Genomic DNA, 26,060 nt, shown 5'->3' with positions numbered 1-26,060 from the left:
GTTAGATGAGAAGGAAATATGGGCCAGGAAGCATGGCTGAGATCATTCCACTGGTCAAGGTAATGCCCAGGAACACCATGTGCTGGGAAATGGGATCTGTGCAGATGAGTAATTGAAGGTTGGCATAGGCGTGGTGGGCCGAAGGGCCTCTGCCTGTGCTGTTTGACCCTATTCCATTTAGTGTCCTAGTTCAGAGACCAGGCCTTGTTTGGGTTCAGAGCTCCCTCCCTGTAGGATCTGAAGCCACAACCTTGTGACTACAGGTGAGACGTTGCTCACTGACCTCAAATGGCAAGCCCTGGGCATTAACTTTCTCTCAATTCTTCATCAGCTAGGAAGACACATTTTTGGTCGGCTATGATGGAAGATGGGCTTCTAAGTGCAGTCTAATCTTACCTTTGGGATTAACGAGAACACTTTTCTCTTCAGTCTTCATGACGCCTTCTCCCTGGATGAGCAAATGAGGAACCACATGAATAAACAGCAAACTGACCGACACTGCATGACATTATGTTCATTGGCATCACTGATGTAGAAACCTTGATGGACACAACCTGAGCTGGATCTTTGACCATCTAATCCCTGCTGATCAGCAATGCCTTCCAGTCAGAACACAGACCAGTACAGCACAGGAACAGGCCATTCGGCCCACGATACCTGTGCCGACCATGATGCCAATCCAAACTAATCCCATCTTCCTACACGTGGTCCATATCCGTCCACTCCCTGCCTGTTCACTTGTCGGTCTAAATGCCTCATGTACATTGCTATCGTATCTGCTTCTACCATTTACGGCGGCAGCGAGTTCCAGACACCTCCCACTCTCTGTGTAAAAGACTTGCCTTGTAAATCTCCTTTAAACTTTCCCCCTCTCACCTTAAAGCTATGGCCTCTAGTATTTGACATTTCCACCCTGGGAGTAAGACCCTGACTGTCTGTGCCTCTTACTATTTTATAATCATCTATCAGGTCACCCCCTCAGCCTCCGACACTCCAGAAAAACAATCCAAATTTGTCCAACTTCTCATAGCTAACACTGTCTAATCCAGGCAACATCCTGGTGAACCTCTTCTGTACCCTCTCCAAAGTCTCCACATCTTTCCTGTAATATAGTGACCAGAACACAATACTCCAAATATGGCCCAACAAAGTTTTATACAGCTGCAACATGACTTCTCGACCTTTATACTCAATGCCCCGACTGACGAAGGCAAGCATGCTGCACACCTTCTTTACCACTCTGTCTACTTGTGTGGCCACTTGGTATTGGTATTGGTTTATTATTGTCACTTGTACAGAGGTACAGTGAAAATCTTGTCTTGCAAACCGATCGTACAGGTCAATTCATTACACAGTGCAGTTACATTGAGGTAGTACAGAGCGCATTCATGTAGTACAGGTAAAAACAATAACAGTACAGAGTAAAGTGTCACAGCTACAGAGAAAGTGCAGTGCAATGAGGTGCAAGGTCACAACAAGGTAGATCGTGAGGTCAGAGTCCATCTCAGTGTATAAGGGAACCGTTCAATAGTCATCACTTTCAGGGAGCTATGGATTTGAACCCTGGTAATACTTCACTAATCCCATTGTCACTTTGAAGTTTCTCCACATCTCCACTATCTTCTCATCTTTGTAAGGGAAACAGTTAATTGCACCAGGATGTAACACATCATCCTGGAGTCTCATTTGCAGCCACGGAAACACCTATCCGACCCCAGTAGAATCCCCAAACACCATTGCTCTCCTTCTGTTCAGTAAAGCCCTCCATGATGCCATAAACTGGAGGTATTTCTGCTCTTTTCCTCTGGGAGGGGATCAGCCACCCCCCCCCCCCCCCCCTCAGTGGGCCACCAGTTTGAGAGGGGAAGGCAGCCAGAGAGAAGATGTCAGGTATCTCATCAGCTTTGGGAGGACACTCTAACTGGAACAAGATGGCAGGAACTACAGACCAAAGGGCACAGTGAAGGGAGGTCATGTGGTCGACAGCCGGTCAGCAAATGGGAAAAAATGAAGTTGTGCCCACGCAGAGCTGACCCCGGGCACAGAGCAAGTAAGGAAGAAAGGTGGTTGTCAGGATTTACAGAGGGATCTCGATCAGCTGGGTAAGTGGTCCAAGGAATGGTGAATGGAGTTTAATTTGGATGTGCGAGGTGTTGCATTTTGGGAAGACAAATGAGGGTAGGACTTTCACAGTGAACAGTAGGGCCCTGGGGAGTGTTGTGGAACGGAGGGACCCAGGAGTAGAAGTACATGGTTCCCTGAAAGTGGTGTCACAGGTAGACAGGGTGGTGAAGAAGGCTTTTGGCATGCTGGCCTTCATCTGTCAGGGCATTGAGTATAGAAGTTGGAAGGTTATGTTACAGTTGTACCAAACTTTGGTGAGGTTGCACTTGGAATATTGTGTTCAGTTTTGGTCACCCTGTGATAGAAAAGATGCCATTAAACTGGAAAGAGGGCAGAGGAGGTTTACGAGGATGATGCCAGGACCCGAGGGACTGAGTTATGGAGAGAGGTTGAGCAGGTTGGGACTTTTCTCATTGGAGTGTAGGAGAATGAGGGGTGATCTTATAGAGGTGTATAAAATCATGAGGGGCCTAGCTAGGGTGAATGTGCACAGTCTTTTTCCCAGGGTTGGGGAATCAAGAACTAGAGGGCACAGGTTTAAGGTGAGAGGGGAGAGATTTAATGGGAACCTGAGGGGCAACTTTTTCACCCAGAGAGGTGTCAGTATACAGAACGAGGAAATGTTTGAGGCAGGTACATTAACAACATTTAAAAGGTACCTGGATAGTTACATGGATCGGAAAGGTTCAGAGGCATATGGGCCAAACGCGGGCAGATGGGACGAGCTTAGAGGGAATGTTGGTCAGCATGGAAAAGTTGGGCTGAAGGGCCTATTTCTGTGCTGTGTGACTCTACGACTCTAAAAATGTTTTGGGAACTGCCATCCCGTGAGAGAAACATCTGGACGAATTGCAAAAGCACGACGGACACACTTGTAATTCAGGAAGCAGATGGTGGGGGTAATTGTGGAATGGCACCGGCAGGAATTTGAGGGGTGAACAGAAACACACACTGGTGTGAATAAGGGAGCGGATACGGGACTAACGGCCCTTCAGGATCGTTTGGGAGGATGCTGTCAGAAGAGAAACAGATGTGTCTTGTTTACTCAGTCCTTGAATAAATGGCAATCTGAGTGATTGACTTCAGCGCCGTGAGGGTCCAGGACAGGGGTAAGAACACAGAAAGGCTGAAGAAGATTGGAAGGAAAATCGTATAAAAGAAGGACCATCTGGAACAGCGGAAGCGACAACCCAGGGAGGACATCGCGGGAAGGAGGGCCCTGAGGTCCGAAATCAGAGAAGCCTCCAACCCTGGCGGAGTGAACCTGGCCAGTTCACTTCACACAGCTCGTACTTGAGTCCAAGCCATGAGTCTGAGTGTAAGGAGTGATAAGCTGGAACAGTAACCCAATAGTGATTGGAAGTCAGTGGTACACATGCACGCTTAAGTAACTCGAGTGTTAATAACGATTAGGTTGTACTGAACCTTGGTCTGGAGCCTTATGTTCGACACGTCAGTCGAGGTAACAGGGTCAGCAGGAATGACTCCTGCACTACCTGCCCGCCCTGACCGCCCTTCCTGGTGGTCACCCAATCCCTCTCCTGCGCCCGTGGTGTGACCAACCTACCCCCTGCACCCTGGGCACTCCAGAGCAATTGCAACCTCAGCTCCAGCTGCTCTGTGTGGTCTGACAGCAGCTGATGGGTCAGTGGGAGAACGTACAACAGCAGGCAAACTTGCGGCGTGAATGTTGCCAGAAGTGAACAAACAAGAAAAAAATCCAGGTGGTGGGCCGTGGACGGAAACAGTGCATTCTGCAGAAAAACTGACAGCTGAAGGAAAGTCAAGGTTGAGGTTACTGTCATGTGCACAGGTCCATGTGTGCACGGGTGCGATGACAGACTGACTTGCAGCACATCGCAGGCACAGAGCAATATGTACGCCAGATGGTATCTACTCACCAGCACTTTGAGGATTTTCGTGACAGCGTCATTTATGAACAGGTCGTTGTTGTAGGCAATGATGGTGATTGGGATGTTGCCGATAGCCAGGGGGACAACGGAGAAATAAATGGGATAGCCGGAGTTCGCTTTGACGGTCACCTTCCTTACGTTCTTGTCACCCGTGGCGGGGCTACAAAGAACATCGACGGGTTTCATGTACACTTTCAGCTGGAAGGGAACGGGGACAGTTAGTTCAGCGATCGCTACGGTTCCTCAGTCCAGGAGCAGGAAACTAACAAGTTCTCGGGAAGTTCGAGCTGAGAATTCCAAAGAAATGGCAGTGGATCCCAAGGAGGAAAAGTATTGAATTCTCAGCAGTGTCACAGCATCCAAAGCACTTTCTGTAAACTTCTGGGAACCTTCGCTACCTCAGAGGCTGCAGACACCCTCTCAGCCACGGCAAGGTGGTGCAGTGGGTAAAACAGTTGCCTCAGAGCTCCATAGACCGGGGTTCGATCCTGACCTCGGGTGTTGTCTGCGTGGAGCTTGCACGTTCTCCCTGGTTTCCTCCCACATCCCAAAGGTATGTCGATCGGCTCCTCCATCACTCCTAGTGGCAGGGAAATCGGGACAGGAAGTGGATGGGCGTGTGAGAGAGGACAGGTTACAGGGAAGGGGACTGATGGGATTGGTCAGCTAGAAGCCAGTTTAGACCCAATGGGCTGAATGGCCTCCTTCTGTGTCATTGTTAGTTTGTAATGTGTGGTTAGGACTGGATGGATAAAAGAGAGCTCTGTGGTGTCGGGTAGAGGGGAGAGAGGTAAGGTTGAAGGGGCATCAATGAATCAGGGATCAGCTCCAACATCCCCTGGATGTTTTCAGAGTTCTCAGGTCAGTCAACGAGAAGATGCCGGGGCTTCTGTTGAGATGCATCAGCTGGCTGTTGATTTCCACGTGGATCAATGCTGGAACAGCACCATTTACGTTAACGATTCATGTAACCACCTACTTTCGTATCACTGGCAAACTCGGAAACCTTACATTTCATTCCGTGAAACAGGTCATTAATATAAATAGTAAACAATTCAAGGTCAAGAACTGACCCCTGGGGTCCTCCACAGGTTACACCCCTCAGCCTGGAGATGACCCATTTAATCTAACTCCTTGTTTTCCAAGTGACAGCCAGTTTTCAATCCATCCTGACACATTTCCCCCAGCACCTTCGGCTCTTAATTTCTGCACCAGCCTCTGATGTGGCAACTTGTCAAATGCCTTTTGGAAACCTAAATACATTACATCTACCGGTTCCCCCGTCACATCCTCAAAGGTCAGGATTGAACCTGGATCTCTGTCTGTGTGGAGCTTGCACATTCTCCCTGTGACTGCTTGGCTCCCCCCCAGTGCTTCGGTTTCCTCCGACATCCCAAAGATGTGCGGGTCGGTGGGTTTATTAGCTCTAAGTTGCCCCCAGTGTGTAGGTGAGCGGTAGAATCTGGATCCACTATCTGCTCCTCTGTGCACCCCGCATTACTTCAATGAATCATTGGTTTCTGATTCACTCCACTTGTTGTGGTGGCAGTTACGATCGCTGCTCCCCCTCTGCATCAACTTCAAATCTTCATTTTGTTTCACAAGGAAGACAGGTGACATTTTCCCCCCATCTCATCAACCATCTGATCGCCACATCTACACTAATGATGAAGGACAGAGGACGTTCATCTTACCTCAAGTGGAGTGTCGAGATAATTGTACAATATCGCTCTCACTTCCAATTGTTCGTTTCTTTTCACAGAGTACGGCAGCCGTAAAGATATGAACACCTTCCGGAAAACTTTCAATGGCTTAGGTTCCGCGACACAGAAACCTTTTATGTAAAAGGAATAAACATGGGCATACATGAATATCAAAAATGTGAAGGGTTATTAAATGGTAGACAATAAGAAAATGTTCCAGTAGTGTTTGCTTAGTTCTTATAAAAGCCGACACTAGTGCCTCAGAAGTAATCTTGGCCAGAACATTAAATATTTCTATGTTGGTCAGCACAGTGGTGCAGTGGTAGAGCTGCTGCCTCACAGCTTCAGAGACCAGGGTTCGATCCTGACGTCCGGATGTGTGGAGTTTGCACGTTCTCCCTATGACCTGGTGGGTTTCCCCCAGGCGCTCCGGTTTCCTCCCACATCCCAACGACGTGCGGGTCGGTGGGTCAATCGGCCGCTGTAAGTTGTCCCCAGTGTGTGGGGGAACGGCGAAATCTACAGGGGGTTGATGGGAATGTGGGGAAAATAAAATGGGATTGGTGTAGGTTTGGTGTAAATGGGTGCTTGATGGTCAGCAGGGACTCGGTGGGCCGAAGGGCCTGTCTCTGGGCTGTGGGATTTGACAACTCTTCTATTATCCACAACAATAACTACATAATGGTTATTCATCGGCACTTCTCCACATTGAACACACGTAAATATAAAGAATATACAATAAAACTCCGATAATCCGGCACCCTCGGGACTTTGGTGGTGGTGAACGGGTCGATTTTCATTTCACCTTTGTTACACATTGCACACTTTAGTCAAATAAATTTTCCAGTGAACCCTGTGAGTCTAAAAGGGAGTGGAGAACATACAAGCTCTCCGGACCCCAAATGTAAGCCCACCCCTGTCCCTGACCCCTGGTGTTCTGGACCCTAACCTCAGTTCCAACCGTGCACACCATCCACAGTCATGAACCCAGTTCCCGTTGCACATCCTGTTTGCATTCGCAATGCCCAGCTCATGCTCTGGAGCAATGGGTGAGCAGGATGCCGGACTATCAGGAGATCCAAGCAATTGGATGCCAAATTATCAGAGTTTTACTGTATTTAGATGCTGTTACAATGTTGAGTTGAAGTGGACAGACTCCTCCACTGAACATGTGCAAAGTAATTTAATGCATCAATCATTTCAGAACGTTGGGCCAAAAGATTTTCACCTTTATTCTCAAAGAGGCCAACGGCTTGAATTTCCCAGGTGGTTATGGAATCGGGAATGTCAATTCTCACCCTAGTGACACAGGAGAACATTCATAAGCATTGAGGACCTGGAATGATACACACAGGATGGCAAAAGGGCTTTGTAAATGGGCATTTTAAAATATTGCAGCTGTTGGAAATCGGAAATAAAATCAGAAATCGCTGCAAACACTCGGGAGGTCAGGCAGCATCTGTGGAGAGAGAAGCAGCATTAATGATTCAGGTTGAAGACCCTTTGTCAGGACTTGGAAAAAGAGAAAAGAAAGTTGTGGAGAAGTTGGATTGGGGTGGATAGGACAAAGGGTATATTTCTGATAAGGTGAGGGCAGGACTGCTGTGGGGATAAGTTGTAGTTGGTCAATGGGTTAGGGTTAATGGGGACGGATAGAGGGAGAGAACATGAACAAAGGCCATCAATTGAGGGCAAACACAGGGTGAGAACACAAACAAAGGAACGTAAAACCTGTGAAATGCAGAGCTGTGGTAATGAGAGGAAAAATCTCAGCCAACATCACAGAAGGATGACTTGCAGCAGGACTGGCCAGTTCTGACACAGAGAAAGTGAGTTACCTGAAGTTCAGGTAGAGTCTGGGAGGTGCCCAGACAGAAGGTGAGAGGTGAGATGTTGCTCCTCAAGTTTGCTTTAGGCCTCAATATCACAGCGCAGGAGGTCAGAGTGGGGAAGTGAAATGGAGATTGTCGCTGTCGTTTGAAACCTTTGCCTGCTCAGCATTTGTTGGATGCATCACTGCACACTGCCCTTTGCTGGGTTGAATGCTGACTGGGTTGATGAGCTAGTTCACCTCAGTTCAGTAGGTAACGCGCTTATCTCTAAGCCAGAAGTTCACAGCTTCCTTTTGCTTCAGCACAAAACTCAAGGCCGATGCCCCAGAACAGTACAGAGGGAGGTGCAGTCTCCCAGGTGAGACATTAAACTAAGGTCACATCGACCCCTTATGTGGACATTGCCAACTCCCCACCCCCCCTACCCTCCCCCACCACCACCAGAGCAGGGGGCTCTCTGCAAACCCCGCATGTAACTGTCCCTCCACCAACATCACCTGCTTACAAAACTCAGGAGCAGGAGAAGGCCACTCGGCCCCTCTAAACACTTCAGCCATTTCAGAAGGGCATTGGTGATCTGATTGTCACTGCATTGCTGTCTACTACCCCCCAACCTCTCACTTCCCCTCATCCCCCAAGAATATATTGACCTCGGCTCAGTCATGATTCCATGAGTGTTTAGGAAATATTGAAAAATAAGTCTCTCACAAAGAAACATCATTAGATATAACCCACTTTGGGACCCCTGACAAGGCCAGCATTTATTGCCCATCCCTAGTTGCCCTTGAGGAGGTCGAGGGGGAAGGGTGGGGGAGTGGGGAGGGCAGGTGAGCAGCCTTCTTTAACCTCTGCAGTGCCTCAGGTGAAGGAGCTCCCACAGCACTGTCGGGGGGAAGATCCTGTGCTGGCTGGGAGCCGCAGACTTTATGAGAAGAATCACTCTGTGAACTGAGGTAAGCTGAGCCCGGCCACTGGCTTGAGGTGGCTGGGACTGGTTGGAACTGGCCCAACCGGGAGAAACGAGGCAAGTGACACGAGGCACAAGTCCTTCTTTGGTGAAAGAGCAGTGAGGTACCACTGCCCCTAGCCCTGGGCCAGATCCAATGGGCAGTGGTCCCAGGTGAGCCAGATAAGCCAGAGCCAACCGAATTGAAACAAAACATTGGAACTGATAAGAAAAGCGAATAAGAAGCAAAAACTCCAGAGACCAACCATTGCGGAAGTGGGTGACCCAATGTGGGATATGTAGAGATTACGTCGGGGTCAAGGGGGACACCTGGCCAGTGTGAACTCCCGTTCCAGCACCTCTACTTCCTCAGGAGGCTAAAGAAGTTCATTATGTTCCCGTTAACCCTCACCAATTTTTATTGATGAACCTCAGAAAGCATCCTATCTGGATGCATCAGAGCTTGGTGTGGCAACTCCTCTGCCCAAGACCTCAAGAAACTGCAGAGAGTTGTGGACACTGCCCAGCACATCACCAAAATCAGCCTCCCCTCCGTAGACTCTGTCTACACTTCTCACTGCCTCAGGAAAGCAGCCAACATAATCAAGACCCCATCCACCACAGACATTCTCTCTCCTCCCCCCTCCCATTAGCCAGAGGATACAAAAGCCTGAAAGCACATACCACCGGGCTCAAGGACAGCTTCTATCCCGCTGTTATAAGACTATTGAATGGTCCCCTAGCACAATAAGATGGAATCTTGACCTCACAATCTACCTCGTTATGGCCCTTGCACCTTATTGTCTGCCTGCACTGCACTTTCTCTGTTACACATACATTCTGCATTCTGTTATCATTTTCCCTTTTATTACCTCAATGCACCTTTGTAATGAAATGATCCGTATGGATGGCATGCAAAACAAAGTTTTTCACTGTAGCTCGGTACACGTGACAATAATAATAAATCAAATCATAACCCAAAACCACGGACACTTGGTCTTGTATGAACTGCTGCTTGTTGTTAACCAAACTGTGTGAATTGCATGTCTGTTTTTAACTGATCCAATGAAGGTAATTGCTGGTTAATACAGGTTCTCTTTGTGCCTAACCAGTCACTGTTGTCGAGGATGGAAACCAGCAACACGAGAGTGATGGAGGATCAGCAACATATCTCCACGTCAGCCTGCTGTGGGACTTACTGAAGTGCGACCACTTGAGTCTTGTTAGATGACGGCCTGAGCCATTGTGGGCAGTGTTCCAGTGACGTCCCCGTTGGTTGTGGGTGTGGACAAGAGCGAGGGGAGGGAGTCAGACCGACGGAGGGGGGCGGCCACGTGTCACGGTGTGGAGCCATACCTGTTGTTCCCTTTGACCATGCCCTGAGACGTCCTCCAAAGCCAGCTGTGTGGGAACAAACTGCGAATACGGACCTGGGTCTCATCAAAAAAGTCGTCCTCCTCACTCCCCGACGCTAGGGATAAGATTTCACCACTGAGGTTAATTTCCAGCCAGTTTCATTCCATTGATCTCAAAAAGAGCTGTATAATTTTATATTTTAACATTCTTGCATGCCCAATATGGACCAATTGAAATACCCTCAAAGGCTGGTTGACACAGAATTCATAGTAACATAAGAGATAGGAGCTGGAGTAGACCACTCAGCCCCTCAAGCCTGTTCTATCATTCAACAAGACCTTGGCCTGATCTGGGACCCCAGCACCATTTTCCTGCAGTCTCCACATATCCCATTATTCCTCCAATATCCAAAAATGGATCAACCTCGGTTCTGGCTGAGCTCAGTGACTGAACTACCTCAGTCTCCGCCATGGAGAAGTCTAAAGTAAGGGCCGGTTTCTGCGCTGTCTGATCCTTCAGCAGACATCCTGATAATTCCCTCAGAACATTCAATTCGATTTATCAGACCATATTACAGGTCCTCCCCAGGTTACGAACACCCAACTCATGGACAGCCCGTACTTATGAACAAGCGTTTGGGAAGGATGGAGGTGGATTCAGCGGCTGCTGCGGGGCTGCAGGGATCTTCTGCCGGGTGGGAACGGGACATTTCCTCAGGCCTTCTCTCCCCACCCCGAGCCACAACAACCAGGGGCTGGGGGTACCCGAGCAGAGCCGGGACACTGAGCAGACTCACTCCTTCACTGAGTCAGTGAGGCCGGCTGGCGGCCACTCTTCCCGTGCCTGTTCGCTCTCCCATTACCAGTGTTTCTGCGACCCTCTCCCACACACTGGGTCTGTCCATTTCCGACTTACGAATAGTTCAGGTTCTTAATGTTGGTATCCATTGACTGAAAGGACTACAATCCCCACACAATATTGACATCCATTGACTACAATTCCCAACTAATATTGATAACCATTGACTACAATACAATCCCCACCCAATATTGACATCCATTGACCACAATTGACCACATTCCCCATCCAATACTGATATCAACTGCCTATAGCGACTACCATCCCCACACAATGTTGATATCCATTGACCACAGTGACTGTTCCTCATTGGGTGGGTGGCTGAAATCGTGTCCCATTATGAGCACTGTCCGGGCCTCTTGCTTAGTAATGGCCACCTGATCGGCCACCTGACCCCCTCAACCACGAAGCACTGGTAAAGTGACTTCCCTCCCTACCTCTCCCCAGTAGAAAGATCCCAAGAACATAGCTGTTCCTTCGGCGCTTTGTCAAAAGCACTCACCAGGGTGCGTACGGAGGGTCCCCGTCCCAACCCACACTTACTTCTGCCCACGACATCCGTCGTAGAGGACTGGTTCTTCCTCAGTGCGACCGCGTACTCGCAGCAGTCGAGGAAAGCCCTCCGACAATCCTCCTCCTTCACCCTCTTTGCCCGCTCCTCACAGCTCCTCTTCATTGGGATCAAGCTGATGCCATCCAAACAGCACTTCTGCTCTTTGCTGTTGGTGTAGTGGCTCACTGAGGGGCAAACACAGCCACGTTGGATGCTGCATAACGATACCGCTTCTGCCCCTATACACCAAAATGAAGCGGCTGCCAGGCCGGGATGGAGCTGGACTCAGAAGTGGTGGGAATTTCCCCGAGGCACCAAGGCAAGATGAGGCAGCAGAACCTGGGTGCCAGGTCACGCCCCTGCTCCTTGCTGCATCAACGCCTGTCCGTGGACTTCCACAACCCTGCCCCGGAAGGACTAGGATGGTTCGAGGACGGGGAGGAAATTCTGCGTCTAATGCTTTTGCAACGGGTGATGCTCTTTAACTTGGAGAGGAAGAGCTCAATTTCTGCCCCTGCATGTGGTTAGCTTTGAGCCCATCTCTAACATTGCTCCCACTGAAATTCTGTCGGGGAAGATTGTTCAAGGTCCTGAGATTTATTCCACCACACAGGGACATCATTGCCAATGAGCAATCGCCACCCACGATGTACCCCAACTGATCCTCCTTGCCTTGGGCCAATTGGTCAAAGATGTGTCACTGGGATCGGTGCTGGGTCCACTCTTGCTGATCACTGACATCAAGGATCTGGATGAGAATGCAGGTAGCATGGTTAGTAGGTGTGCAGATGTCACTAAAGTTGGTGGTGTGGTGGACAGTGAAGAAGGTTGGCCAAGATTACAACGGGATTTTGATCAACTGGGCCAGTGGGCCGAGGAATGGCAGATGAAGTTTAATTCAGATCAATGCAGGGTGTTGCTGTTTGGTCAGTCAAACCAGGGCAGGACTTACACAGTAAATAGTCGGGCCCTGTGGAGTGCTGTAGAACAGGGAGACCTCAGGGTGCAAGACAGGGAGTCGTGGAGTAATACAGCACAGAAAGAGGCACTTCAGCTCAACTTGTCCATGCTGACCATGATGCCCACCAAGCAAGTCCATTTGCCGCCATTTGGCCCATATCCCTCTAAACTCCTCCTGTCCATGTACTTATCCAAATGGCGTTATCGTACCTGCCTCAACCACTTCCTCTGGCAGCTTGTTCCATATACTGACAACCCTCTGGGTGAAGAAGTTGCCCTTTAGGTCCCTTTTAAATCTTTCACCTCTCACCTTAAACCTATGCCCTCTAGTTTTTAGTTCCCCTTCCCTGGGAAGAATAATATGTGTCCACCCTATCTATGCCCCTCATGATTTTATACACCTCTTTAAGGTCACCACTCAATCTCCTACTTTCCAAGGAATAAAGTCCTCATCTGCCCAACCTCTCCAGATAACTCAGGCCCTCGAGTCCTGTCACCATCCTAGTAACTCTTCTCTGCAAGTACATAGTTCCCTGAAGGTGGTGACACAGGTAGACAAGGTGGTGAAGAAGGCATTTGTCACGCTGTCCTTCATCAGTCTGGGCACTGAGTACAGGAGTTGGGACGTCATGTTACAGCTGTACAAAACATTGGTAAGGCCACATTTGGAGTACTGCTACAGTTCTGGTCGCCCTTCTAAAGGAAGGACGTCATTAAATTGGAAAGGGTGCAGAAAAGATTTACGAGGATGTTACTGGAACTGGAAGGATTGAGTTACAAGGAGAGATTGGATAGTCTGGGACTTCTTTCCCAGAAGTGCAGGAGGTTGTGGAATGACTTTATAGAGGTTTATAAAATCATGAGGGGCATAGATAAGGTGAATAATCACAATCTTTTCCACAGGGTAGGGCATAGATTTAAGTTGAGAGGGGAAAGATTTAAAAGGGACCTGAGGGGCAACTTTTTCACACAAAGGGTGGTGCGTATATGGAGCGAACTGCCAGAGGAAGTGGTAGGTGCAGGTGCAATTCCGACAGTTAAAAGACATTTGGGCAGGTACATTGATAGGAAAGGTTTAGAGGGATATGGGACAAACACAGACAAACGGGACTATCTCAGTTAGGCAACCTGGTCAGCATGGATGAGATGGGTCGAATGGCCTGTTTCCCCTGCTGTACAGCTCTGTGACTCAATGACTCCATAACATGGCTTCGTGAAGAGGAATCCTGTCCCACCAATTTGATTGAATGTTTGGAAGAGGTAACAAAATGTCCGGGGAAGGGTGCTGTATTTGATGTAATCTACGTGGACTTCAGTAAGACGTTTGACAAGGTCCCACACAGGAGACTGGTCCAAACGACTCACGCTCACAGGATCCAGGGCAAGTTGGTACATTGGGTCCAAAACTGTCCTGGTGATAGGAGGCCATGATGGTGAAAAGTTTGCGTTTGTTTCTTTGATCCCAGTGTACCACAGGGGTCGATGCTGGGACCCACAAAAGGTGACAAACACTTGAAGGTTTAATTTACACTTTCTGATTTTGATTTGAACACCACTGAAGTTATCCCCTCTCGACTCATAGTACAACGTGCCAGTAACCCCTGTGATGGCCAGGAGCATTAACAAGTAATCTCTGAAATGAAGAGCGGCAAATACTGCAGATGCTGATCAGGGCAGGCAGGATCTGTGAGGAGACACGAGAGACCGCAGGTGCTGCAATCCGGAGCAAAGATCGAGCTGCTGGAGGAACTCAGCGAGTCAGGCAGCATCTGTGGAGGGAAGTGGATAGTCGACGTTTCGGGTCGAGACTCTTGATCTGGACTGAAAGAGCAGAGGGGAGATAGCAGGTATAAAGAGGCGAGGTGGGGGGTGGTGAGGCAAGAGCTGGCAAGCGATTGGTGGATCCAGGTGAGGAGGGGGTGACTGGCAGATGGAGTCCGGTGGCGGAGGGAAGGGTGGAGGCAGTGACAGAGGCCAGGAGGTGGGAAGTGGAGGCAACAAAGGGTTGCAGGAGGAGATCCGTGAGGAGCTCACGTTTCAGCAGAAGAACAGTTCTGATGAAACAATACTCCACCTCTCTCCTCTCTCTGTCTCCACAGACGCTGCCTGACCTGTTGAGTATTTCCAGCACCTTTTGTTCCCAGTATTTTGCTTGTGGATTTAATGATTTTGTCGAATCGAGAGGACTGTGACTCCTTCCTTACATTTTCCCATGTACTGCGCTTGGATCTCAAGTGACCTTTTCGTCCTCTTGCTGTCTGTTTTGCAGGAATATCCTGTCGGGAGACAACAATGGTGAATTAGAAGAAAAGTTCCGTCTCACTCAGGCTGCAGATAGTCAGCAGTGTAACATGTCCGGGGAATCTTACTCTTGAAACATCCTCTTCCCCAGCCTGCACCAAATCATGGAACCTAGAACACAGAACAGTACAGCACAGGAACAGGCCCTTCGGCCCACAATGTCTGTGCTGAACACAATGCCAAATTAAACTAAATCTCTTCTGCCTGCACATGAGCCACGCCCCTCCATTCCCTGCATATACAAGTGTCTGTCTAAAAGCCGCTTAAATGCCACTATCGTATCTGCTTCTGCCACCACCCCGACAGCCCGTTCCGGGCTCTGTGTAAAAAACCTGCCCCAAACATCTCCTTTAAACATTCCCCCCTCTCACCTTAAAGCTATGTCCTCTAGTGCTTGACAGTTCCACCCTGGGAAAAAGACTCTCTGCCCTATCTATGCCTCTCATATTTTTATAAACTTCTATCAGGATGCTGGATTATTGGAATACTAGGACAGATGTCTGAATGATTAAGGAAAACCTAAGTCGTATTCTTTTTCCCAGATACGATTGAGGCATTTAAGAGGCAGTTAGACAGACACATGAACATGCAGGGAATGGAGGGATACAGATCATGTGCAGGCAGAAGAGATTTAGTTTAATTTGGCATCGTGTTCGGCACAGACATTGTGGGCCGAAGGGCCTGTTCCTGTGCTGTACTGTTCTATGTTCTATCCGATTGTTCGGACAATCTGATGGTCCAGCATCTGGCTCACTCATTGGTCAGGAATGTGAGCCGGGAGGTCCAGAGTATAGCCGGGACCAGGATCCAGGCTGTGAGCCGGGAGTGCTGCCAGAGCTGGGATCGGGGTCCGGGAACACCCAAGGGTCAGGAACATTGGTGGGTTCAGAGCCAGGATCCAGAGTTCTTGTATATTTCCTGCTCCCTTTAAACTCACCAGGATCACTGGAAAGTTATCATACCATTGTGTAACCTGAAATAAAAGTGTGCTGGAGTCTCAAGAGAAGTAACATCCAATAGTCCGTAATATCGGCCAGTCCGGCACTGCCAGAGTCCCAAGGATGCCGGATTATCGGAGTTTTACTGATTGACGAAGGCTGTTATAGATTCCCGTCACCCTTAATAAATCTTTACTGGTTTCGATCAGCACCCATCGAAGCTGCTACCTGTCCCACAAGCTTGACTTACCATCTCGAAGCTTAGAGGTGTCGACGCTGGAAAGAAAAGTCAGTCCGGCGTCCATGAAAACATGAACGCTGTCTGCCCCTCCTCCAAAGGTGCAGCCCAGGTCGTAGGCGTTCATCTGTTCAAAGACCTGGACGGAGACACATTTTCCATCAGGAGGGAGAACAGAGCCGCAGTAATGTCCTGCTTCTTACAATCTCATAGAACATAGCACAGAACAGGCCCTTCAGCCCACAATGTTGTGTCGACATAGCTAATCCCTCCTACCTACAGAATGCCCAGATCCCTCCAGTTTCCTCTCATTCCTGTGCCCATCGAAGCCCCAATGGATTTGCCTCCACCACCCTATCAGGCAACTCATTCCAGGCATCCACCACTCTCTCAGTAAAAAACTTACCCCTCACATCTCTTCTGAATCGACCCCCTCTCGCCTTAAATGCATGCCCTCTGGTATTGGATCGCTCAATAATGGGAAAAAGATATTTCTTGTCCACCTTATCTATGCCCCTCATAATTTTATACACTTCCAGCAGGTCACCCCTTGGCCTCTGCCGCTCCAGAGAAAAGAGCCCAAGTTTGTCCAGCCTCTCCTGATAGCACATGCCCTCTAATCCAGGCAGCATCTACGATATCTTTAAAACAGCTTCAGTGAAGGTAGTCACCGTTGTAAATGAAGGACACCCTCAGCGAATTTTAGTCAGAGTCCTAGAGAGATGCAGCATGGAAAGAGCCCACTAATCCATGCTGACTCTCAACCCCAACCACCGCTGGCACTAATCTTACATTAAACTAACTTTTTAATTCTCCCCACATTCCCATCACCTTCCCCCCCCCCCCCATATTCTACCCCTCACCTACACCCCAGGGACAATGTACAGGATCCAATTAACCTACCAACACACACACCTTTGGAATGTGGGAGGAAACCAGAGTACCAGGAGGAAACGCATGCGGACACCTGGGGAACGTGTAAACTCCACACAGACAGTGCCAGAAGTCGGGATTGAACCTGGGTCTTTGCCGCTCCGAGGCAGCGGCTCGACCAGCTGCGTCACTGTGCTGCCACAGATCTTCCATAAATATTCTCAGCCATATTTTTGTACCTTTCTGTCCTGGTTCAAACTGAAACATTAACTCAGTTTCTCTCTCCACAGATGCTGCCTGACCTGCTGAGTGTTTCCAGCATTTTCTGCTTTGATTTCAGATTTCCAGCATCTGCACGTTTTTTTTTCTGATCTGCAATGTTGTCGTCTGGTTGGTAAATATTGATTGTGAGGGAAACAGTGGCTTGGTACTATGGACATTTCCAGGACTTCCCTGCACAAGTGTCCCTGTGGGATTGCTTCTGTCCAGTTGTATGGGCAGGCAGTGACACCGTCTGGAGGACGTGGTGAAGGACAGCCAGATGCAGATTTGTTTAATACAAATTAATTTGACATTGGAACAGGAAATGCTGGAAACGCTCAGCGGGCCAGGCAGCATCTGTGGAGGGGGAAAGTGGAGAGTTCGTGTTTCAGGTTTGAAAACCTTCATTAGAACTAGGAAGGAGAAATGAAAAAAGGGTAATTGTAAGTTGCAGAGCAGGTGGCGGGAAGAATGGCTAGGACAGGGGAAACATCTGTGGTGGGGTGAGACCAGATGAAATTGGGCAGTTAGATGGTGATTGCGCTTCATTGTGTGTGCTGTGTGCTGCCAATGTCACGGGAAAGCAGCCAACATAATCAAGGACCCCTCCCACCTTGGACATTCTCTCTTCTCCTCACCTTCGATGGGGTAGAAGATATAAAAGCTTGAGAGCATATACCACCAGGCTCAAGGACAGCTTCTATCCCACTGTTAGCAAACTCTTGAACGGACCTTTTATATGATAAAGATGAACTCTTGATTTCCCAATCTGCCTTGTCATTGCCCTTACACTTTATTTGTTGACCTGCTCTGCACTTTCTCTGTAATTGTAACACCATACTCTTTTTACCATCTTGATGTACTTATGTACAGAAAGATCTGTCTGGATGACACGCAAACAAAAGCTTCTCACTGTATCTCTGTTCATGTGACAATAATAAGCCAATTAATGGCCAACAGGCCAGACTATACTGATGGAGAGATAAAAAACAGAGCCAACATCACAGATGGATGACTTACAGTGGAAGTGACCAGTTCTTACACTGAGAAAGCAAGTTACCTGAAGTCAGAGAATTTGATATTGAGTCAGAAAGACTGCAACATGCCCAGACAGAAGATGAGGTGCTGATCCTCCAGCTTGTGTTGGGGTTCATTATAACAGCTATGGACGGAGAGGTGAGAGTGGGAGTGGGATGGAGAGTTAAGGTGCATAAAAAAACAAGATGCTGGGGGAACTCAGCCGGCCAGGCAGCATCCGTGGAGAAAAACAAACGGTCAACCTTTCAGGTCAGGACCCTTCTTCAGGACCGTCTGCTTTTCTCCACGGATGCTGCCTGACCTGTGGAGTTCCTCCAGTATCTTGTTGTTTTCTCGTCTAGATTCCAGCATCTGCGGTCCTTTGTTTCTCTATTAAGGTGGAGAATAGTGTGTTGACATGTATTAGAAAAGGACTTGAGTACAGGGGGAAATAACTCCTCCTGTAAAAGGGTCTTGATGGGACCACGCTTGGAGGATTACGCACCTTACCTGGGTAAGGATGTACCTGTCATAGACAGAGTGCAGTGAGGACTCACCAGACCGGTTCAGGAATGGCGGGTTTGCTGAAGGAGGAGAGGTTGAGTAGACCAGGCCCGCATTGGAACAACGACGGGAGGTCTCAGTGAAATTCTTCCAGGGTTGAACAGAATGGGCGCAGGGAGGCTGTTTCCCCTGGAAAAGGAGTCTAGGACCAGGGGACACCCGCCCAGGCTGAGGAGCAGGCTGCTTAGGACAGGGATAGGGAGAAGGTCCTTCACCCAGTGGGTGAAAGGTCGTTGGAATTCTCTCCCACAGAGGGCCGTGGAGTCTCAGTCACCACCTTCCTTCAGACCAGAGACAGATACATCTCTGGGTATTTAGGGACGTGAGGGTAGTACAGGGCAGTCATGCTGAGGTGGAAAATCTGCCATGATCTTGATGAATGGCAGAACAGACTCGAAGGGCTGAATGGCCTTCTCCGACATTATGACAGCACCTTGCACAACACCTTGGAGATGGAGACCTTTCCCTGGTCCCACATTGTGATGAGATACTTCACATCGGAACAGTCCAGGTTGAGACAACGATCCAAAACCAGCACTTACCTTGTTTTGTGTAAGTTTATTCTTGTTGTTGAGGATGTAGATTGCACTGTCCACTACAGCCAGGCACACCTTCCCGTTGTCTCCCATTTGAATATTCAGTTCTGTGGAGGATCCTGGCAAATAATCTTCGAGCATATCTTGGATTGTAATCTATATCGAACAGTAAAATTGGAGACACTGACTTTGCAGCATTTTACATAGAACGTGGGACAGTACAGCACAGGAACAGGCTCTGCAGCCCATGATGTTCCGCCGAACTAATGAAGCTAACGACACCTAATTAAACTGATCCCTTCTGCCTGCACACGATCCATATCCCTCCGTTCCCTGCACATTCACGTGACTACCGAAGAGCCTCTTAAATGCCTCTGTTGTATCTCCCTCCACCACCACCCCTGGCAGCACATTCCAGGGACCCACCACTCTCTGTGTAAAATCGTCCCGCACATCTCCTTTGAACTTTCCCCCTCTCACCTTAACTGCATGCCCTCTGATATTAGACATTTCGACTCTGGGAAAAAGATATCGGCTGTCCACTATATTTATGCCTCTCATCATTTTATAAACCTCTATCAGGTCTCCCCTCAGCCTCCGCCGCTCCAGAGTAAACACTCCAAGTTTGTCCAATCTCTCCTTATAGCACCTCCCCTCCAATCCAGGCAGCATCCTTGTGAACCTCTTCTGCACCCTCTCCAGAGCCTGCACATCCTTGCTGTAACGGGGCGACCAGAAGTGAATGCAGGAGTCCAGCTGTGGCCTAACCGGAACTTTATAAAGCTGCAATTTTCTGGAAGGCTAATCAATTGTTTATTGACTGTTGAGACCCACATTCCACAGCTGTGGATTCAATGTGTAGTGAATAACCCCTTCTAATGGCCAATCAAGATCAAGAGAAGTTTCTTCAATTATGAACAGATTGGAACTGAGTTTCAGGTTTGGCTGGTCCTGGGGTTACAAATGAGAGAGAGTTTCTACACAGCAGAGGATCCCACAGACGTGGAGTTATACAGCACAGAAACTGGCCCTTCGGCTCACCGAGTCCGTGCCGACCATCAACCACCCACTCACATCAATCCCATTCTATTCTCCCAACATTCCCATCAACTCCACCCAGATTCTACCCCTCACCTCTCACCAGGGGCAAGTTACAGTGGCCAATTAACCCACCAACCCGCACATCTTTGGGATGTGGGAGGAAACCGGAGCGCCCGGGGGAAACACACGGGGTCACAGGGCGAACGTACAAATTCCACACACACAGACAGCGCCGGAGGTCGGGATCGAACCCGGGTTCCTCGAGCCATGAGGCAGCGGCTCTAACCGCTGCACCACTGCGCCGCCATCTCACTCAGCTTGGCCGAAAATCTTGGGCATTCACTTTTTTGTTACCCAGGAGATGGGATAAAGTTCCCTGCAGTGAAATAGTCTGATGCTGTCTGGTTAATTCAGGAAATAACACCCAGTGTTAACCAACTGGTCACTATGTCCCCACAGCCAACTTCCCCACAACTGCCAGGTTCTTGAACCGACCTGCACAACCCTAACCCTACCTCAGCAACGGAACACCACAGACCACCTCTTGCACCACCATAGACCTCTCTTATTGTGTCTTTTCGTTTTGCACTGCGGTCTTGTTTTTCACAGTCCTTTACGCTCTCTCTCTTCACTGTCTTGTATAGTTTATGTGTAGTTTATATTCTGTGTGCTGTCCGTACGTACGTGCCTGTGATGCTGCTGCAAGCAAGATTTTCATTGTACCTCACTGTACTTGTGCACATGACAATAAACTCCACTTGTTAACAACTAGTTAACCGATAGTTCCAGTCTCACACTAAATCCCTATCCATTATTGAATGATGTTAACTCGCCGAATTGGCCCCTCCCACCCCTGATAAAGGGACCGGAACGTTAACAAGTGAAACTACTGGCCTCGTTTGTCTGCTGGACTCATGTGAACAAAAGGTCCCGACAAAAGGTCTCAGACCTGGAACATCAACTGCTTCTCTTTCCACAGATGCAAACGGGTCCCAGCATTTTCTGTTTTTATCGCCACAGAGAGTCGATTGTCCTGTGGCTGCAGAAACGTTCCTAACTTGTTCTGCTGAATGCTCATTGCATTAGCCTCTGACCGTTACACCCCACGTCTGAATGTTAGAGACACAAGAGACTGCAGATGCTGGAATCTGGAGCAACAAACTGTCTGCTGCAGGAACTCAGCAGGTCGAGCAGCATTTGAGGAGGGTTCCTCCAGCAGATTGTTCGTTGCTTTCAGCTTCTTTGAGTTGTAGGACCTAATTTTGGAACTAACACCCAGCACACAACCATCTCCATATTGTGTGCGCAGTGTAAGTCATTCCTTATATACCTCATTTCTGTTTAAAGATAGAAGGAAATAGAGAACAGAAGGAAAGATGCTCATTTAAAGTTATGAGAGGTATAGATAAAGTAACAGCATAGGGGAGTTCAAATCTAGGAGGCATAGGTATACGGTGAAAGATTTAACAGGGACCTGAGGGACAACTTTTTCACCCAGAGTGTGGTGAGTGTGTGGAACGAGCTGCCAGAGGAAGTGTTTGGGGCAGGTACAATAGTATCATTTAAGAAGCACTTGGATAGGTACATGAAGGGGCAGGGCTTGGAGGGATATGGGCCGAACGCAGGAAGTTGGGACCAGCTGGGTGGGCACTGTGGTCGGCATGGGACTGGTTGGGCCGAAGGGCCTGTATCCATGCTGTATTGCTCTGTGACTCTAATCCAGGATGAAATTCTGTTTCCGCTGGCTGTAGGATTGACAAGTCAGGCAGTAAATACGAAATAACTGGCAAATAGAGAACAGAAGGAAAGATGCTCTTTGTTTCCATGGTAACGCACCGTTCTGATGAGCAATGCACTGTCTGGGAAGATGGAGGAAGGAGATTCAATGATGACCTTCCAGACGGAGATATTTGGAAAAGGAAAGGCTTGGCAAACCCTGGGAAAAGATCAGGGAGTGGGATTATTTGCCAAGCTCTTCCAACGAGCTGGCATCAACATGATGAGCCAAATGGCCTCCTTCTGTGCTGCATATAGTCCTAAGTGCTAACATAGCACAATTTTAACTGAGTCCTTTCTGTTTGTAGATGACAGCCAAATGGGATGGAATATTGCTGGTGCTACGTGACGTGAGGTGACTTCTCAGTGCTACTGTTGTAACCCCCTCGGGGAAAATTATCACCCTTCCCATCTGTGGCTGTTACTAAGCAAGGAAACAATCCATAGAAACAAGAATGAGGTTTAACGTTAGTATAAACCCACCTCATCATTTATTGAAGGCAATGAGGGAAATCAGGTTTTGTTTTCTCCCGGGCTGGTTGGTGCGACTGGGAACGTCACAGCACAAAGGTCACTTCATCTGTAACACGTGAAGAGCAGGTCAGTACAACCTTACCTCTGCCTCACAAACGTCCTTCACATCAATCCACGCAGAATTTGCCACCATCTCTGTCTTGCCCCCGACGTTGATGTAGTAGTACAGGACGAGGCGGAAGGAGGGGACCATTTCCAAGCTCAGTGGGAGGGTGAGTTTGGTCAGCTGAGATTTCGCAATGCGGCCCACTTGAAGCACCTTGCCTTTGTTTATAATCTATGGAGAGAGAAACATTGGAATCTCCGTTATAACCAGCTCGCAAAACATATACAGAGTGAGACAAGTGTGTGTGTGTGTGTGTGTGTGTGTGTGTGTGTGTGTGTGTGTGTGTGTGTGTGTGTGTGTGTGTGTGTGTGTGCGCCTGCATACGAATGCATGTGAGGGTACCATCTATATACTGTATGTATGTGTATGTCTGCCTGTGTACACAATAAGAGCAGCCCATGAACTTATTAAGTGGTGGGGCAACCTTGAGGGACTTTATTCCTTGGAGTGTAGGGGAGTGAAGAGTGACCTTATAGAAGTGTATAAAATCATGAAGGGCATAGATAGGGTGAATGCGCACAGTCTTTTTCCCAGATTCAAGGAACCAAAAACTTGAGGTCACAGGGAATGAGTTTAATAGGAATCTGAGGGGCAACTTTATCACCCAGTGGGTGGTCCATCGATGGAACGAGCTGCCAGGTACATTTAAGACTGTGCGTGTTCACCCTATCTATGCCCCTCATGATTTTATACACCTCTGTAAGGTCACACCTCACTCCCCCACACTCCAATGAATAAACTCCCTCAAAGTTGAGGCAGGTACACTTACATTTTAAAGGTACTTGGACAGGTATATGGATTGAAAGGTTTAGTGGGATATGGGCCAAACGCAGGCAAATGGGACTAGCCAATGGGAATCTTGGTCGGTATGGACCAGTTGGGCAGAAGGGCCTGCTTCCGCGCTGTACGATCACATGAGTGGCCTCCGTTCATACGTATGTTGGTTTGCTCTTTACTGCCATATTTGTGTGTGAAATGAGTTTCAGTGCAATCACTCTGTAAAGCACCCACCAGATAATAATAGTACTTGATGTTCCCAGCCCCCGCGGCAGTGACAGCTCTGATATCTGCAGAGAACGATCTGTCGGGCTCGAGCACGTTGTGTGGTGTCGTGACGTGGAGGTAGCTCTTGCTCTTTGACCGGTAGATGTGAATGGTCTTCTGTGCTTCACTGACTTGTCCCCTCACCTTCCCATCCCCAGCGAGAACCTGGTGGGAAAAAGACATCCAGCATGTCCAAGGGTTATACATGTCCCTGTCTCCTCAGGCCCATGGGTGTTACCTGGTCCAGACGTTGACTGGGGAAGCTTTCACTGATTGGTTAAGATCACAGTATCAACACTGTGGTGATTATCACCCGTGGAGTCCAGACTAGTTTTGATCGGCTGTGCTGTGTGCAGTGGATAGAGCCACTGCTTCACAGGTCTGGTTCAATCCCGACCTCCGGCGCTGTCTGTGTGTGTGGAGTTTGCACATTCTCCCCGTGACTGGGTGGGCTTCCCCCGGGGGCTCCGGTTTCCTCCCACATCCCAGTGACGTGCGGCTCAGTGGGTTAATTGGCTGCTGTAAGTTGCCCCCAGTGTGTGGGTGAGGGGTGGAACCTGGGGGGAATTGATGGGAACATGGGGAGAACTAAATGGGATTAGTGTAGGATTGATGTAAATGTCTGGTTAATGGTCAGTACAGACTCGATGGGCGAAGGGCCTGTTTCCGTGCTGGGTCTTTCTATGACTAAAAAGAGCAAGTATTAATTTAACAGATGGCAAAAAGCTTATGAAAGCAAAACAATAATATTCATTCTGTGTTTTCTTACCTTGATCTCAAAAGACTCTGTATTCGATGGAGGTGAAACTGTCAGCAAAGCTTGCCCATCGTCGTGTGTTCTGGTCTTTTCCTCTTGTCCTTCCAACTGGACCGGAACGCCGCCGGCGGGAGATCCGTCAGGATAAGTCACCCGGACCTACAACATGAACCCATAGCTGAAATCAGCAGTGGCTCAGGAAGAGTTGGAAGGATCATCTCGAAACTCGGCTTCACCGTGATTACAGAGAGGGTGTGATTTACATAGAACACTACAGTACAGTACAGGCCCTTTGGCCCACAATGTTGTGCTGACATTTTATCCTGCTCTAAGATCTATCTAACCCTTCCCTCCTACCTAGCCCCCTATTTTTCTATCATTCACGTGTCTATCTAAGAGTCTCTTAAATGTCCCTAATGTATCTGCCCCCACAACCTATGCCGGCAGTGTGTTCCATGCACCCACCACTCTCTGTGTGAAAAACTTACCTCTGATATCCCCCTTGTACCTCCTCTAATCAGTTTAAAATTATGTCCCCTCGTGTTAGCCATTGTGGCCCTGGGAAAAAGTCTCTGTCTGTCCGCTCGATCTATGCCTCTTATCACCTTGTGCACCTCTATCATTCCCTCTCATCCTCCTTCTCTCCAAAGAAAAAAGCCCTAGCTCACTCAACCTATGCTCATAAGACATGGTCTTCAATCCAGGCAACATCCAAATAAATCTCCTCTGCTCCCTCTCTAAAGTTTCCACATCATTTCTATAATGAGGCGACCAGAACTGAACACAATACTCCAAGTGTGGTCTCACCAGAGTTCTATAGAGCTGCAACATCACCTCAGGGCTCTTGAACTCAATACCCCGACTAATGAAGGCCAACACTCCATATTCCTTCTTAACAACCCTATCGACCTGCATTGCAGCCTTGAGAGATCTATGGACGTGGACCCCAAGATCCCTCTGTTCCTCCACACTGCTGAGGGTCCTGCCATTAACCTTGTAGCGACTAAACTTGTTGCTGTGCCGATGTTGCACTGTTCGAAGGAGAACAAAGCTGTGTGCTCTTGCTCTGGCAGTGGAGCGTGCCTTTCCTGACCCGTACTGTGGGGGACCCACACTGCTGGCAATTTCAGGAAATGTCAAGACGCTACGGTGCACGGACTTCTACAGCAAGTCAATGGAACGCTGACCCTCTTGGTATTCAGTCATGACTAAATCTGCCAAATACTGGACACTTGACCTTGGGTGTCCGATGGAGAGAAGGGAATGTTCTGGAAGCAGAAAACCAGAGTTGTTGGAAATCCAGAATTCAAGCAGGAGAGAGAGATTTGGAAGTCACGGAATCAGAGACTGGTTACGGCACTGATCGAGGCCATTCACCCATCACGTCCGTTCTGACTCTCCACTGAAGTATCTCCCACCCACGAGCCCTTTCTCTGTAGCCTTGCCAATCCCTTCCCCCGCCGTATATTCTCCCCATTTCCTGTTACAGGCCACATTGGAACCAACCCCCACCACAGGCGAGAATCCAGCTACTCCCAACCGTAGACGTTCTTCCTCATGTCACCCTTCGTTCCCTTCCCCTTTCTTTTACCCCCGTGACCCCCAATCCTTGACCCCTCCACCAACAGGAACGCCCTCCAATTGTCCACTCCGTCCGGACCCCTCATCACTTCATGATCTCCCCTCGTTGCCAACGAACACTGGCCCACCCTCCCTAATCAGTCCTTGTATCTGCCGTCCCTCGTCCCAGGAACCATTCCTGTAGATCTTTCCTGGACCCTCCCTAATGCTTCATGTCCTTCCTGTAACGTGGTTAACGTTTCAGGGCG

At 48.8% G+C, this 26,060-nt stretch overlaps 1 protein-coding gene across 1 annotated transcript in view; it reads right to left on the bottom strand.

Annotated features, from left to right (window-relative positions):
• LOC127585876 (complement C4-like) overlaps positions 1–26,060 on the bottom strand; it is an 85,747-nt gene that overhangs the window by 39,493 nt on the left and 20,194 nt on the right. The window contains exons 11-22 of the mRNA XM_052043587.1: positions 24,244–24,390; positions 23,442–23,639; positions 22,407–22,601; positions 18,980–19,129; positions 15,735–15,861; positions 14,450–14,521; positions 11,276–11,470; positions 9,875–9,989; positions 6,969–7,039; positions 5,732–5,871; positions 4,026–4,235; positions 397–448 (exon numbers count right to left, since the gene is read on the bottom strand). Coding sequence (XP_051899547.1) covers positions 397–448; positions 4,026–4,235; positions 5,732–5,871; positions 6,969–7,039; positions 9,875–9,989; positions 11,276–11,470; positions 14,450–14,521; positions 15,735–15,861; positions 18,980–19,129; positions 22,407–22,601; positions 23,442–23,639; positions 24,244–24,390 — 1,672 coding nt within the window. The remainder of the gene's footprint in view (positions 1–396; positions 449–4,025; positions 4,236–5,731; positions 5,872–6,968; positions 7,040–9,874; positions 9,990–11,275; positions 11,471–14,449; positions 14,522–15,734; positions 15,862–18,979; positions 19,130–22,406; positions 22,602–23,441; positions 23,640–24,243; positions 24,391–26,060) is intronic.

Source organism: Pristis pectinata, chromosome 34 (assembly GCF_009764475.1).
Source record: "Pristis pectinata isolate sPriPec2 chromosome 34, sPriPec2.1.pri, whole genome shotgun sequence".
Taxonomy (NCBI): Eukaryota; Metazoa; Chordata; class Chondrichthyes; order Rhinopristiformes; family Pristidae; genus Pristis; species Pristis pectinata.
Note: the sequence above shows the minus strand (reverse complement) of the source record. Positions and strands in the feature narration are given on the sequence as shown.